The 12,575-nt window shown below is 36.9% G+C and overlaps 1 protein-coding gene and 1 pseudogene across 6 annotated transcripts in view; one reads left to right on the top strand and one right to left on the bottom strand.

Moving 5' to 3' along the window:
* FAM120C (family with sequence similarity 120C) overlaps positions 1–12,575 on the bottom strand; it is a 99,318-nt gene that overhangs the window by 85,030 nt on the left and 1,713 nt on the right. The window contains exons 2-3 of one of the 6 annotated variants that reach the window (XM_023525024.1): positions 12,219–12,302; positions 4,654–5,004 (exon numbers count right to left, since the gene is read on the bottom strand). The exons of 4 other annotated variants lie outside the window; for them this stretch is intronic. In XM_023525024.1, the coding sequence (XP_023380792.1) occupies positions 12,258–12,302 (45 nt within the window). In that variant the 3' untranslated portion in view covers positions 4,654–5,004; positions 12,219–12,257. Of the gene's footprint in view, positions 1–4,653; positions 5,005–12,218; positions 12,303–12,575 lie in introns of those variants that run through there. One more of the 6 variants, XM_011383414.2, reaches the window with a different exon arrangement.
* Positions 11,084–11,202, top strand: LOC111733068 (annotated as a pseudogene).

The following is a 12,575-nucleotide window of genomic DNA, read 5'->3' as shown; positions in this document are numbered from 1 at the left end:
GAAAAAAAAGAAAAAAAATAAACAAATAGGACTGCATCGAACTAAAAAGTTTTTGCACAGCAAAGGAAACCATTAACAAAATGAAAAGACAACTTACTGAATGGGAGGAGATATTCACAAATGTTATATCCAATAAGAGGTTAATATCTAAAATACATAAGGAACTCATACAACTTAACATAAAAAAAATCCAATTAAAAATTGGGCAGAGGACTTGAATAAACATTTCTCCAAAGAGAATATACAGATGGCAACAACAGATATACGAAAAGATACTCAACATCACTAATCATCAGGAAAATGCAAATCAAAACCACAATGAGATACCATCTACCTCACACCTGTCAGAATGGCTATCATCAGAACCCAGTGGTTACAAGACTTATCAGGGTGATCATTTTGTCAGTTATAGAAATGTCTTATCACTATGTTGTACACTTGAAACTAATATAACATTGTATGTCAACTGTAATTGAAAAATAACATAAAACAAAAAATTAAAGAATAACAAGAGCTGGTGAGGATATGGAGAAAAGAGAACCCTTGTACACTGTTGATGAGATTATAAATTGGCGCAGTCACTAAGGGAACCAGTATGGAGAGACATCAAAAAATTAAAAATAGAGCTGCCATATGACCCAGCAATACCACTTCTGGGTATTTACCCAAAGCAAACAAAAAACACTAATTCGAAAAGAAATATGCACCCCTGTGTTCATTGCAGCATTATTTACAATAACCAAAATATGGAAGCAACCTAGGTATTCATTGAAAGATTAATGGATAAAGAAGACATCACACACACACACACACACACACACACACACACACACACACACAAATATATATATATTAAACTATTACTCAGCAATAAAAAAAAAGAATGAAATCTCATCATTTGTGTCATGAATGAACCATAAATACCATATGATTTCATTTATAGGTGAAATCTAAAAGAAAAACAAAACTGAAACACCCATAGATTTGGAGAACAAGCTGATGGTTGCCAAAGGGGAGGGTGATGGGGTATGGGTGAAAAGAAATCTCTTTAAAGAGCAGCAGGATAGCACAATTCTCACAGGAAAATATCAAGTCGATTTTGGCAGGATTTTAAATATAGTACAAATTATCATTCACTAAACACATTTTAACAAAGTGATGCTTTGAAAACTGCCTACTCTAAGTTAGATAATATTGCTTAAAAAATAACACACACTTATTTAAAAAGCAAAAAACAACAACAAAAAATAATGCTCTTTCTAGTGAATATATTGTTTCTCAAATAAAGGCAACTGGAAAACTGGACATACACTAACTCGGATCAATTCGTAAAGTAATACAGTAAGCACAGGGCCATAAAGAATAACTAGATTGTGCAACTGTTAGTTGCACTTATACCCATCTGGGTCTCTAGAACCCTGCTTGGAACATAGAAAGAGCTTAATCCAGAAGCAATACTGCTTTCTGACTTCTGCAACTCTTAACTTCCTCCAGCTCTTCCCAAATTCCATTGGGATACTAGCCTCACTCCCATCTACCATGTTAAACACACCAAAACAGTGCCTTATGAATGCAGGACCCTACGGCTCACCTTCTCCACCTGTTCTCAATTCCAAAGCAAAAAGAAATCAGAGATGACAAAGAAGCATCACTTTATAAGAAAAAGGGAGGGGTGGATTATGTATAAGTCTGCTTCCGTAATATGGATAGTTTATATTTCAACTTAAAGGCCTATGTGCCTCAAAGCCTAATTGCTGAAAAATCATAAACCAAAACTGCTGTTGATGCAAATTTATATCGCTACACTCTACAGAGTCCAATAAGCATTAAGAGACTAAATCGATAACCACAAAACTAAAGAATAATGTAGAATTAAAAAGTAAGAATAGCAGGAATCAAAAACCATTGCCAATTCAAGGCAGTATTGGCAAAGTGTCTTTTCCATAGGAATTTCAATTACCTATATGCACACTCATAGTAGTCTTTGCCATTAAATACCACAGCCAAGCTGGAGGTAGAATACTGATCCAGTGTCCAGTAAATGCTATTAAGGTGCTAATTTTAATGTGTGGATACCCAATTTTCATACCCTTAATTACTCTTAGGTTGCTAGGAGCCAGCTCATTTTTGTAGGTGAAACTGCCTGTTACATATAAAAGGGAAAACAGACTTTAAAAAAATCTGTTGTGGCTCAACTGGGTACTGGAGACTCTACTTTGAACATTTGGTGGACCTATGCTCAAATTCAAGTGGTCAGGCAAGTCGCTTAGCTTCTTCATCTATAGAATGGAGATTTTGCTAATTTCTACCTGATTTTAAGACTTAGAAATTAGTTATATAAAATACTTGACACACAAGTGGTTACAAAATAAATCATAGCCTGCTTATTCTGCAGAGATGAAGTCTATTGTACATACTGTCTGCAGTTTTTCAGAAACTTAGACAAGTATATATCAGAACAGGCACTTATTCTGCCCAAAGCAAATTTTCAGGACTGAAAACTCAAAAGGCCTGATGAAAGGTATCCTTAGAATAAGAAGCAAACAAGAGTCCAAGGGAGCTTTTGGGATACCTCAGAAAGGAAGACAGGAACTGCAGAGAAGACAGAAAGAAATTTCTAGGAGTCTTCAAACTCGGGGCTGCAAATGCCTACAGGGGCTGGGAAGCTAACATAAATGAAGGGGCGGGAGTGGGGTGAGTTAAGAAAATCAGCTACCAGCAACATAATCTTTTTTACTAAACTATACTGAGGGTGTTAACAGTATAAACATGCAAAATAATGGCGTTTACATTTTAAATTCAAAATTGAAAATACAAGTCTAAAATTGAAAAATTTAATCATTACATTTTGCGTGTGTGATTTATACTCCTTTGACTTGGAATATGAAGTTTGATGCCTTTCTTATGTACCAAGAGGTCAATGTTAGGTCTTATATATTTATGTTACAATGTGCAGTAAAGAATTTAGCCTTGAATCCTTTTACTGGGAATGATTAATTTTATCCTATTTCATAATGGAAAACAGTTGCTTACAAATGTAGCATTTCCAAACACAGGTACACATTCTACACTGTTTTTCATATTTAGGGTAAGTACTTCCAAGGTATTTGTAGAATTCTGGTATTTAAATAACATCATGCTTCATCTTCAGTGCCATAGCAGTCATTCAATATCTCCATTGTAGCTTTTCTTTCATACCATGAACATTGAGAAAGCCTAACTGAACTATATTAATTTTCTTAAAACAATGTCAGAGAGCCTTTTCTGGAATTGGATAGACAACTCCACAATTTGGGGAATGTAATTCAGGCTTCACTTTCATTTCTTGGAAACCAATTTCAGCAAAGGAAAGTCAGCCAGTTTATCTCCTAGCAAATGATTTTCCCAAAGGCATAGTTTTCCTAGAAACAAGCAAATACGACCATACATTTGTGAAGGTATTTCTGAACAACCCTGCTTTTATTCAAAGTATCTAGATGAGCTGTAATGTCAACTAAACAGATCATTTTATTTCTATCATTGCTAGTGTACTGAATGGCCTTTGGATGCCAAATAAGTCTTCTTCAATATCTTCAGTACCATGCCTCAACTAAGCCAATCAATCTCCATATAATAGGGCGGATTTCCATAACATGCATCTAGTAATTCGCCAAGCAAAGTATTCAACTGTTTGTTGCAAACCACAATGTTAATTATCCTAAGTCCAACAGTAAAGCTTTTGTGGAAGCACAAATGTAGTCATATTCACTAATTTTAACCAATCTATACAAAAAATTTCAAAACTTTTCTCAACACAAAATCCAGGTATTTCTGGATATAACTGTCACAGGCTGCCAGCTCAAAAGTTAGATTGCATCAAAATTCTTAACACAGGAATTATGTGCAGTGGTTCTCAAACATTAGGGTATATGATTATCAGCTGGAGGGCTTGTTAAAACAAATTGACAAATCCCCATCTCCAGATTCTGATTCAGTAGGTCTGGGCTACAGCCTGAGATTCTGCATTTCTAACAAGTTTCCAAGTAGTACGGTGCTGTTGGTCAGGGACTATACTTTGAATACTGGCTAGGCATATAGCTAAGGATACAGCTATATGGGTAGTGTTTTTATCTGTTGTAACCAGCTGCAATCTAAAACTTCACAAGTAACTTCCTGACCCAATGTGTCCCAAAAATATTCAGCCACCAATCTTTAACATCTGAAGCAACATTTCCTACTCTTGCAAATGCTTGTTTATGACGTAATTTCTACTATACTCAATAAACACTCTTATACTACTGACAAAAGGCTTTGAAAACTTGGCAATTTTTCCATTTACTACATAATTATATTTCATAGCAGTATCACTTATTCTGTCTGTATTAAAAAACACAGCCTATTGAAATTCCAAGCCCTTTTAAAATTTTTTGTTTCAGTGCTCATAATTTTAATATACTGATCATACTTCTTATAATGGTTGATTTTTAAATGGTGTCTTAAACTGTAGTCTTTCAACAGATATTTTATTTAGCTATAGAGGAATATTCATCACTCGCAACAAGAAATAGGCTCTAACTTTCTTGTATAACTTTTTTTTCACTTTTCATAGGTGTGGGTACAAAAAATATTTCATGTTAATCAAAAGTACTATAAAAAAGTACAAGCACAACAATCAATGGTGTTTTAGTTATCTAATTTCTGTGTAACAAATTACCCCCAAAACTTCAGTGGCTTAAAACACATTTATTATCTTATAGTATCTGTGGGCATGGCTTAACTGGGTCCTTTGGCTCAGGGTCTCTCACAAGCTGCAATCAAGGTGCCAGCCGGGGCTGCAGTCATCTCAAGGTGTGACTGGGGAAGGATCCACTCCCAAGCTCACTCACATGGCTGTTGGCAGGATTCAGTTCCTTGCGGGTTGTTGGACTGAGGACCTCAGTTTCTTTCTGGCTGTTGGTCGGAGGCTGCCCTCAGTTCCTTGACATGTGGGCCTCTCCATAGAGCAGCTCACAACACGGCAGCTTGCTTCATCAGAGTGATCAAGCAAGAAGAGCCAGAGAGAGAGAGAAAGAGAGTGCAAACAAGATGGAAGTTGCAGTGTTTTATAACCTAATCTTGGAAGTGACATCTCATCACTTGTATTATAGTCTGTTCATTAGAAGCAAGTCATTAGGTCAAGCCCACACACAGGGAGTGGGGGGAGATTACACAAGAGTATAAATACCAGGAGGTGGGAATCTTTGGGGGCCATTGTAGGAGAAGTTTATCATGAATGGCAAGTGGCACTTGGTCACTGTGTTAGGGAGACACCATAGAATGGCAGAAACTCCAATAAATGAAGACCATGTAAGTTCAGCAAAAGGGGCAACCAGTGTTGCCAGAGGATATGCTATTTCAAGAGTGGTTGGAAAGTCAGGCTTTTTTGCAATATTTCACAATTTTAAAAATGTTGGCAACAAATTCATATTTGTTAAAACAATGTATTCACATAATGCAAGTTAAACAATAGAAGGAAATGAAAAACTATTCAACTACACAATGCCTTTATATTCAGTCCAAACCTACTTGACTTCAGATTTTGATAAACACTACTGATCAATGAAAATCAATGAAGTTCTTTAAAAATGTACGGGTCTATAGGCTGCCAGTTTGCCACCCTTGCCATAACCTTTGTAATATCCTTTGTGATGTAGATGAAAGGGCAAGGGTTTTGGTGTCTAGTATGCAATCCTGGTACTGCCACTTCCACTATGTCCTTGGATCTATGACAAAGGCCAGATAAATGATTTTGGGAGCTCATACTGTTCCCTTGTCTCCCCAACTAAACTATGAGCTCCTAGAGGGATATAATACCCTCCTGACCTCAATTCCCTACATTTTTTTCCCCACAGCACTTACTATACCACCTAAAATACTACATGTTTTGTTAATCTTGTCTGTCCTCCCACTAGAATATAAACTTCATGAGGTCAGAAATCTGTCTGTTTTGTCCACTGCTTTATCTTCACAATCTTGAACTGTACACAGGAGTCCAATTCATATTTGCTGAATGAATGAATGAATTTGTTTGTTCACAGTACTTAGCATAGTCTGGCATGGAGTAGAAGCTCAAAAAATGTTAATTGAACTGAAAAGTATCCATTGTTCTGATAATAAAAATGGGGTGAAATGAGTCCAGAAAATGGTAGGCAGATCATGAAGGACTGTGCAAGTCATGCCATGCTAAGCTTAAGGCATGAAAGTGAAATAATCAATGTCCAACCTACTTGGCACACAAGATATTCTGGTCAAAAAGTAGCTGGCATTTACGTGGTACTTACTATATGCCATATAATGTTCTAAGCACTTTACTTATATTAAATCATTTAACACTCACAACAAAGTCTGTGATGTAGGTATTATTACTATCCTCATCTTCCAGATGAGGAAACTGAGGCAGACAGAGGTTAACTTGTCCAAGTTTATATAACTAACAGGTAGAACAAGGATTTACACCCAGGCAGTCTGGCTCCAAGGTCTGTGCTCTTAGCCATTATGCTACGCAAACTGAATATAAGAAAAGTATTCTGAAAAAGTTATTAAAGTACAACCATGCTGTTTTGAGATGTTAAAGATGAAGGGTTTTGGTGTCGAATATATTCAGGTTCATATTTTGATTCAATCACATTGAAGCAGCACAATTTTAGGCCAGTGACTATGCTGAGCCTATTATTTTAGGTATTAAAAAATGGAGATGAATATGTAGCCTGAGGGGTGGTTGTGAGGATTAAATGATATAATGAATCTATGTAAGGTACCCAGTGCATGTGGTAATTATTATTATTATCACCAAGGGGGAAGTTATTCTATTAAGTGCATTGCTAAGCAGCTACAAAACTTAGACTTAACAGAGGCTGACAATTCTATTTGGAATTTGAGTTGATATACATGGAATTAACATATGACATTATAAAACACTTATCCTAAATTCTTTCTGATCTTAATCTTTAAAGCCCTCTACAGTTAGTCAATCAACCTCTCTCAACAACCATTACTGTATATAATATGTCAAGCCCTAGAGGAAATCTCTGCCCTCTTGGAACTCAATTAAAAGAGAATTACAAACTTCCAGTTGTAAGATAAATAAGTTCTAGAGATGTAATGTACAGCGTGGGGGAAAAAGAGAATTATAATGTGATATGAAAATACTATGATAGAAAAAATATGAGAGGTAAGAAAAGAACACTCTGATAGCACAAAAGAAGGTACCATTTACCTTGCTTGGGAAAGATTTCATAGTGATAACCTTTAAGCAAGAATAAGTAGGAATTTGCTATGTAAGGGTGAGAGTACATAAGAAAAGCACTATGTGAGAAGACATGGTGTGTCTAGAAAACTAAAAAAGTTCAAAATGGTAGGGACATTCCAATGCTTAGAACAGGTGTGGGCAGAGGTAAGCATGAAGTAAGGCTGGTTAAGAGTCTGAGATCAGACTGAAAGGCAATATATGCCATGCTGAGAAGTCTGGACTTGGTAAGTTAGGCAAAAGGTAGCAGGGGATATTTTTAGGCACAACAAAGTCAGCTTTGGTTTTCAGGATGGTATCTGACAGCAATGTAGAAGATGGACTATAGTCCAGAGTGGTAAAGAAATGAGTTGAGGCTATTTTCATGGTTCAGATAAGAAATGATGGTGGGTAAATACTCAGAAGAGGAATTGCTAGATCACATGGTAGTTCTATTCTTAATTTTCTGTAGTGGCTGTACCAATTTACATTCCCATCAGCAGTGTGCAAGGGTTCCCTTTCCTCCACATCTCCTCTAACACTTGTTATTTCTTGTCTTTTTGATTATAGCCATTTTAACAGTTGTGAGGTAGCATGACATTGTGGTTTTGATATGCATTTCCCTGATGATTAGTGATGTTGAACATCTTTTCATGTGTCTATTGGCCACCTGTATGTCTTCCTTGGAAAAGTGTCTATTCAGGTCCTCTGCCTATTTTTTAATCAGATTGTTTGTCTCTTTTGTTGTTGTTATGTGAGTTCTTTATACACTTTGGATATTAGCCCCTTGTCGGGGGTATCATTTGCAAATATCTTCTCCCGTTAGGTAGGTTGCTTTTTTGTTTTGTTGATGGCAGCCTGAACTAAGGCAATAGGAGTGGAAGTGGCTGAACTTGAGATATTTTTGAGGTAGAAATGACAGGATTTTGTGACCAAGAGGATTTGGAAAGGGACAGGAGAATGAAGAATTGAGAACTTTGCAGTTTCTGGTTTGAATGGATGAAAGACAACATTCATAGAAAAAGAGAATACTGAAAGTAGGACAAGTTTTAGGAAAAAATATTGAGTTCCATCTTGGATATTTTTTAGTTTAAGTGATCTATATGAAATCGAGTAGTAGAGGGCTGAAAAGATGTGTCAAAAGCTCATGAGAGAGGCCAGGGGTAGAAAAAGTGCTCTAAGAATCATCAGAATATAGTTAATATTTAAAGCCATAATAATAGATGAGATTGCTCAGGAAATGAATAGAAGAATATCACCAGGACAGAAGCCTTGAGAGCTCCAATGCTTAAGAAAGCAGGCAGAGGAGGAGAAATAACTTAGGTAAGGAAAAAAAAACCTAGAGACTTATAAGGAGACTCTGAAGCGAGCAGCATTATTGAATCCAAAGAAAGAAATTCAAGGAAAGGATGGCTCAATACTGTCAATTTTTTCAAGTGGACCAAGAAAGGGTAAGAATGGAAATGGACTTGGCAGCTTCAAAATGGCAACGTCAGATAGCAAGTGGCAAAAGGCTAGGGAATGGGAATTACTAGTCTTCTTTTTTCAAAAATAATGGTTAAAAGGGAAGTACAAGGATAAAGACAGTGGTTTAAGGGAATTACAAAGTAAAGGGAAAGTTTTTGTCTTTTAAAGGTTCTTGTGTATGCTGTAAGTGAAAGAAACCAGAGAGAGAGACTGAAAATGCAGAAAAGAGATTGTTATATTTGAATTCCTGTAACATCACTCTATGACTCACTCAGTACTTAGTTTTATAACACTTGCCTTGTACTGGCAGTATTGAACATTTAGCAGTGCTAGCACAAACTAAGTGCTCAATGCTTATTATTGTTTTTCTTCATATATTTATGCATATTATCTGGCCAATAAAATATACATTCTTACACGAGAATGTATGAAACAAAGCAAACAGTGTGGTGGGATTGTGGCAAGAGCTTTTGAATAATACAGACCCAGAACAAGGATTTTTATCCACCACTTACTACTGTCCAGACCGAAAAAAAAAAATCATTTCACCTCTTTGCACCTTAGTTATTTCAACTGTTAAATGGGAAGAATACCAGGCATTCCTGCAAGCTTGTAAGGATTAAACAAGATATTTAAAAAGCATTTTATATATAACTTGGTGCTCAAGAAATAGTAAAAATTACTATTATGATTTTTCCTACCACTAGAGCACCTAGAAGAGTCATTGACTTTTCAGGATGTATCTATAAGTATTATCATCAGGAGGCACAGCAGCCATTGCTATACTGTATTCTAGAGAACAAAGCACAAAATGACATCAGCTCTTGCTTGGACTTCTCAAACTGGTCATTTATGTACCACCATGATTTCTGCTACATCAAAGTACTGCACCTTAATAGGTTTCTTCGAATCAATTCATTTTTAATTGGCCCTATTCTAAAGAATTATAGTTGTAAAATGGTGGGTTTGATGTCATTATCTTTTTTCCCCAAATATATAAACCATTAAACAAAGCATTCATCCCCTTAACTACCCCACATCATCTCCCAAATCATTCTAAAAGTGTTTTAGGTTGCTCTACTTCTGAGACATTCAGGGAGAGATCAGGGTAGCAATTTGTGAGTTTACTTAATTTTCCTGCTACTGGTGATTAGCAGTGAAAAAGGTTTGTAGAATATACAAATTAAACCAACTAAACGATAAAATTCATCCCAATAACATATACTGAATCTTTTCATGGGAAACCCTGCCTTGTCTAAAGCTAAACAGACAACACAGCAACTTATTTTTTATTTACTCTCTCCATCTATATTTTCTCTATCACAAATGAAAATGAGATTGAAATAAAGGCCCGTCTTTGGCCTAGTCTGAAAACCAAAACAGGAGGAAAAATACAGTAGTGGGTTTTGTTCTGAAGCACTGGCATTTCAGTCAAAAGAAATGGTAGACATACAGATCATCCAACTGAAAAACTGTTATCTTCAAGATAGTGGAACACTCCTCTGAAAAGGCATATCATAATCAGTTATTAACCAATACCTTTCAACTCTGTGCTATGAACTAGAAAGTTCTCCATAACAATAACAACAAAAATCACTGACCAGAACCACAAGAGAGAACTTCACTCACTGATAACACCTACAAATACTTTACATATGCAATTTTGGAGCCAGTCTTAAATCTACTATATTAAGAGCCACACTACACACCTTAAGTCATTTCTACATTCCTTTCTCTTAAGATCACAGACCTAGTCATTCAGAAAAAAAATGTACACAGCACCTAAAATATACAAGACACTATGGAGAATACAAAAAGAATCAAAGTTTGTTTATAATCTAGCATGGGGAATAAGATTTATATATTCCCCAAATGGTGGTCCTTAGGACTAAAGAGTACTGCTGGGAATTCCCCGCCCCCAACATTTTATTATGAAAATCTTAAAACGTATGGCAAAGTTGAAATAATTTTATAGTGAACACATGAATACCCACCACCAAGATTCTACCATTTTTACTATATTTCCTTTCCCACACATCCAACCATCTGATTTTTTGATGAACTTCTGGAATTAAAAAAATGAGACTGTGTGGTGAAGAATTTCAGTAAGCCATATTAGTGTTGCTTCTCAAAACTTTTGACTGATGGGGTGCATGAACCAAAAAGTTTGGAACCCACAAACCCATGTTCAGTTTTCAACTCTCCTGCCAACCTCCAATCAAAATCTATTCAGAGCTCACAGGCCATTTTCGGTCTCCACACCCTTGTCTACTATCTGACCTATTCTTCCCAGCCCCTTCCCTTCAAGGCTCAGTGCCAATCTGCGAAGCCTCCCCCAACTTTCACACCCTCACCCAGAATTAACCATGTCTCATCCACGGCCATGCCACCCTGAACGTGCCCGATCTTGTCTGATCTCGGAAGCTAAGCAGGGCTGGGCCTGGTTAGTACTTGGACGGGAGACCACCTAGGAATATTAGGTGCTGCAGGCATTAAAAAAAAAAAAAGAATTAACCATGTCTCCCATAAGGGCCATAGTTTTCATCATTTGCAATTAGCTCTTAGTAACTGCAACATTGTTTTCAGTCTGGCTCTTTCACTAAACTCTGACCTTGAGGGCAGGAATCCCCTTATTTACCTCTGTATCCTCAGCAACTAGCACAGTTACTAACCTATAGCAAGCACTCAATAAATGAATAATATAAATCAATGACCCACACCTGTCTTTACCCAGAAGCCAGGGAAGATTTTAGCCTAGTGTGTATGATCTAATCACATTGGCACTTTACAAAGATTCCTCTTAGAGAGCACTGTTGTTTAAAAGAGCATGGGCTTTGGAGCCTGACTGCCTGGGCATGAATCCCAGAATCCCAGCTCTACCATTTATTGCTGCATGACTTTGAGTAAGTTTCTAATTCTCTCGTACCTGTTTCCTCATTTGGAAAACAATACTGCTTCACAGGTTACTGCGAGGATCAAATGGGTTTTGTTCAAGCACATAGATTAGACCTGGCACATGGTGTTTCATCAATGTTAGCCATTGTTGCCAGTAAGCAGGTTAATAATGACAATGAGGTAAAAAGTCCTTTAACCTTGTGTGGTAGCAATAAAAACAAAGTGAAAAGAATGGCCGTGAATGAATCTACTGAAAAATGTTCAGTCAAGAAGGCAACAAAATGAGTCTTTTTATATTATTTTTTACTACTGTGTATGTTTGACATAGCTCATTACTGAATTTTTTTTATTATTCAAAGCAACTATAATCTACCCAGCCTAGGCACAGATTTGATGCTGGACAAGGGGCCTAGCATGACTGAACTCTAGCCACAAGCTCTGACCACTGCAAACTTCTCTATGCAGGTCTTTCATTCTCTCTGAGATTTCTTTCATTACTTCCTGCAGAACCATTTCTTTAGTTTATGAGTCCCACAATTCCCTGTCCTTCCTTTTGACTGTGAGCACATCTCCAAGAGCCTTGGTTGAGAATGGGTTTGAGGTTTTGTCTTACCCAACCCTGTACTTCTTTTCTTATTCTTGCCCACCTCCTTTACTTCTCAAGCCTTGCTATTCCCCACACGTAGGAACTTGAAACCTAAGAGTATGGGAAAGCAACAGAGCAACAGCATTGGTGCCAAGAACTAGGGATGCTGCCAAGCTCTTCCCCAGGCCCCATATGCAGTGATCAACTACATGTGGAGATTGGACTTAACTGCCCTTGGGGCTTCACACGCTTGCTTTTGCTCATTTTCTTTCTCCCACTTAAAGCAGCTTCCTTCCGAACCCATAACCAATTCAAATCCAACCTATCCTTGAAGATCCAAATGAGGTCCAACTTCTTCAAGGAAGCCTCCCCTGACCATTTTAG

This window comes from Pteropus vampyrus, unplaced genomic scaffold (assembly GCF_000151845.1).
Source record: "Pteropus vampyrus isolate Shadow unplaced genomic scaffold, Pvam_2.0 Scaffold518, whole genome shotgun sequence".
Lineage (NCBI taxonomy): Eukaryota > Metazoa > Chordata > Mammalia > Chiroptera > Pteropodidae > Pteropus > Pteropus vampyrus.
The sequence above is the reverse complement of the archived record's forward strand: the minus strand, read 5'-3'. Positions and strand labels throughout refer to the sequence as shown.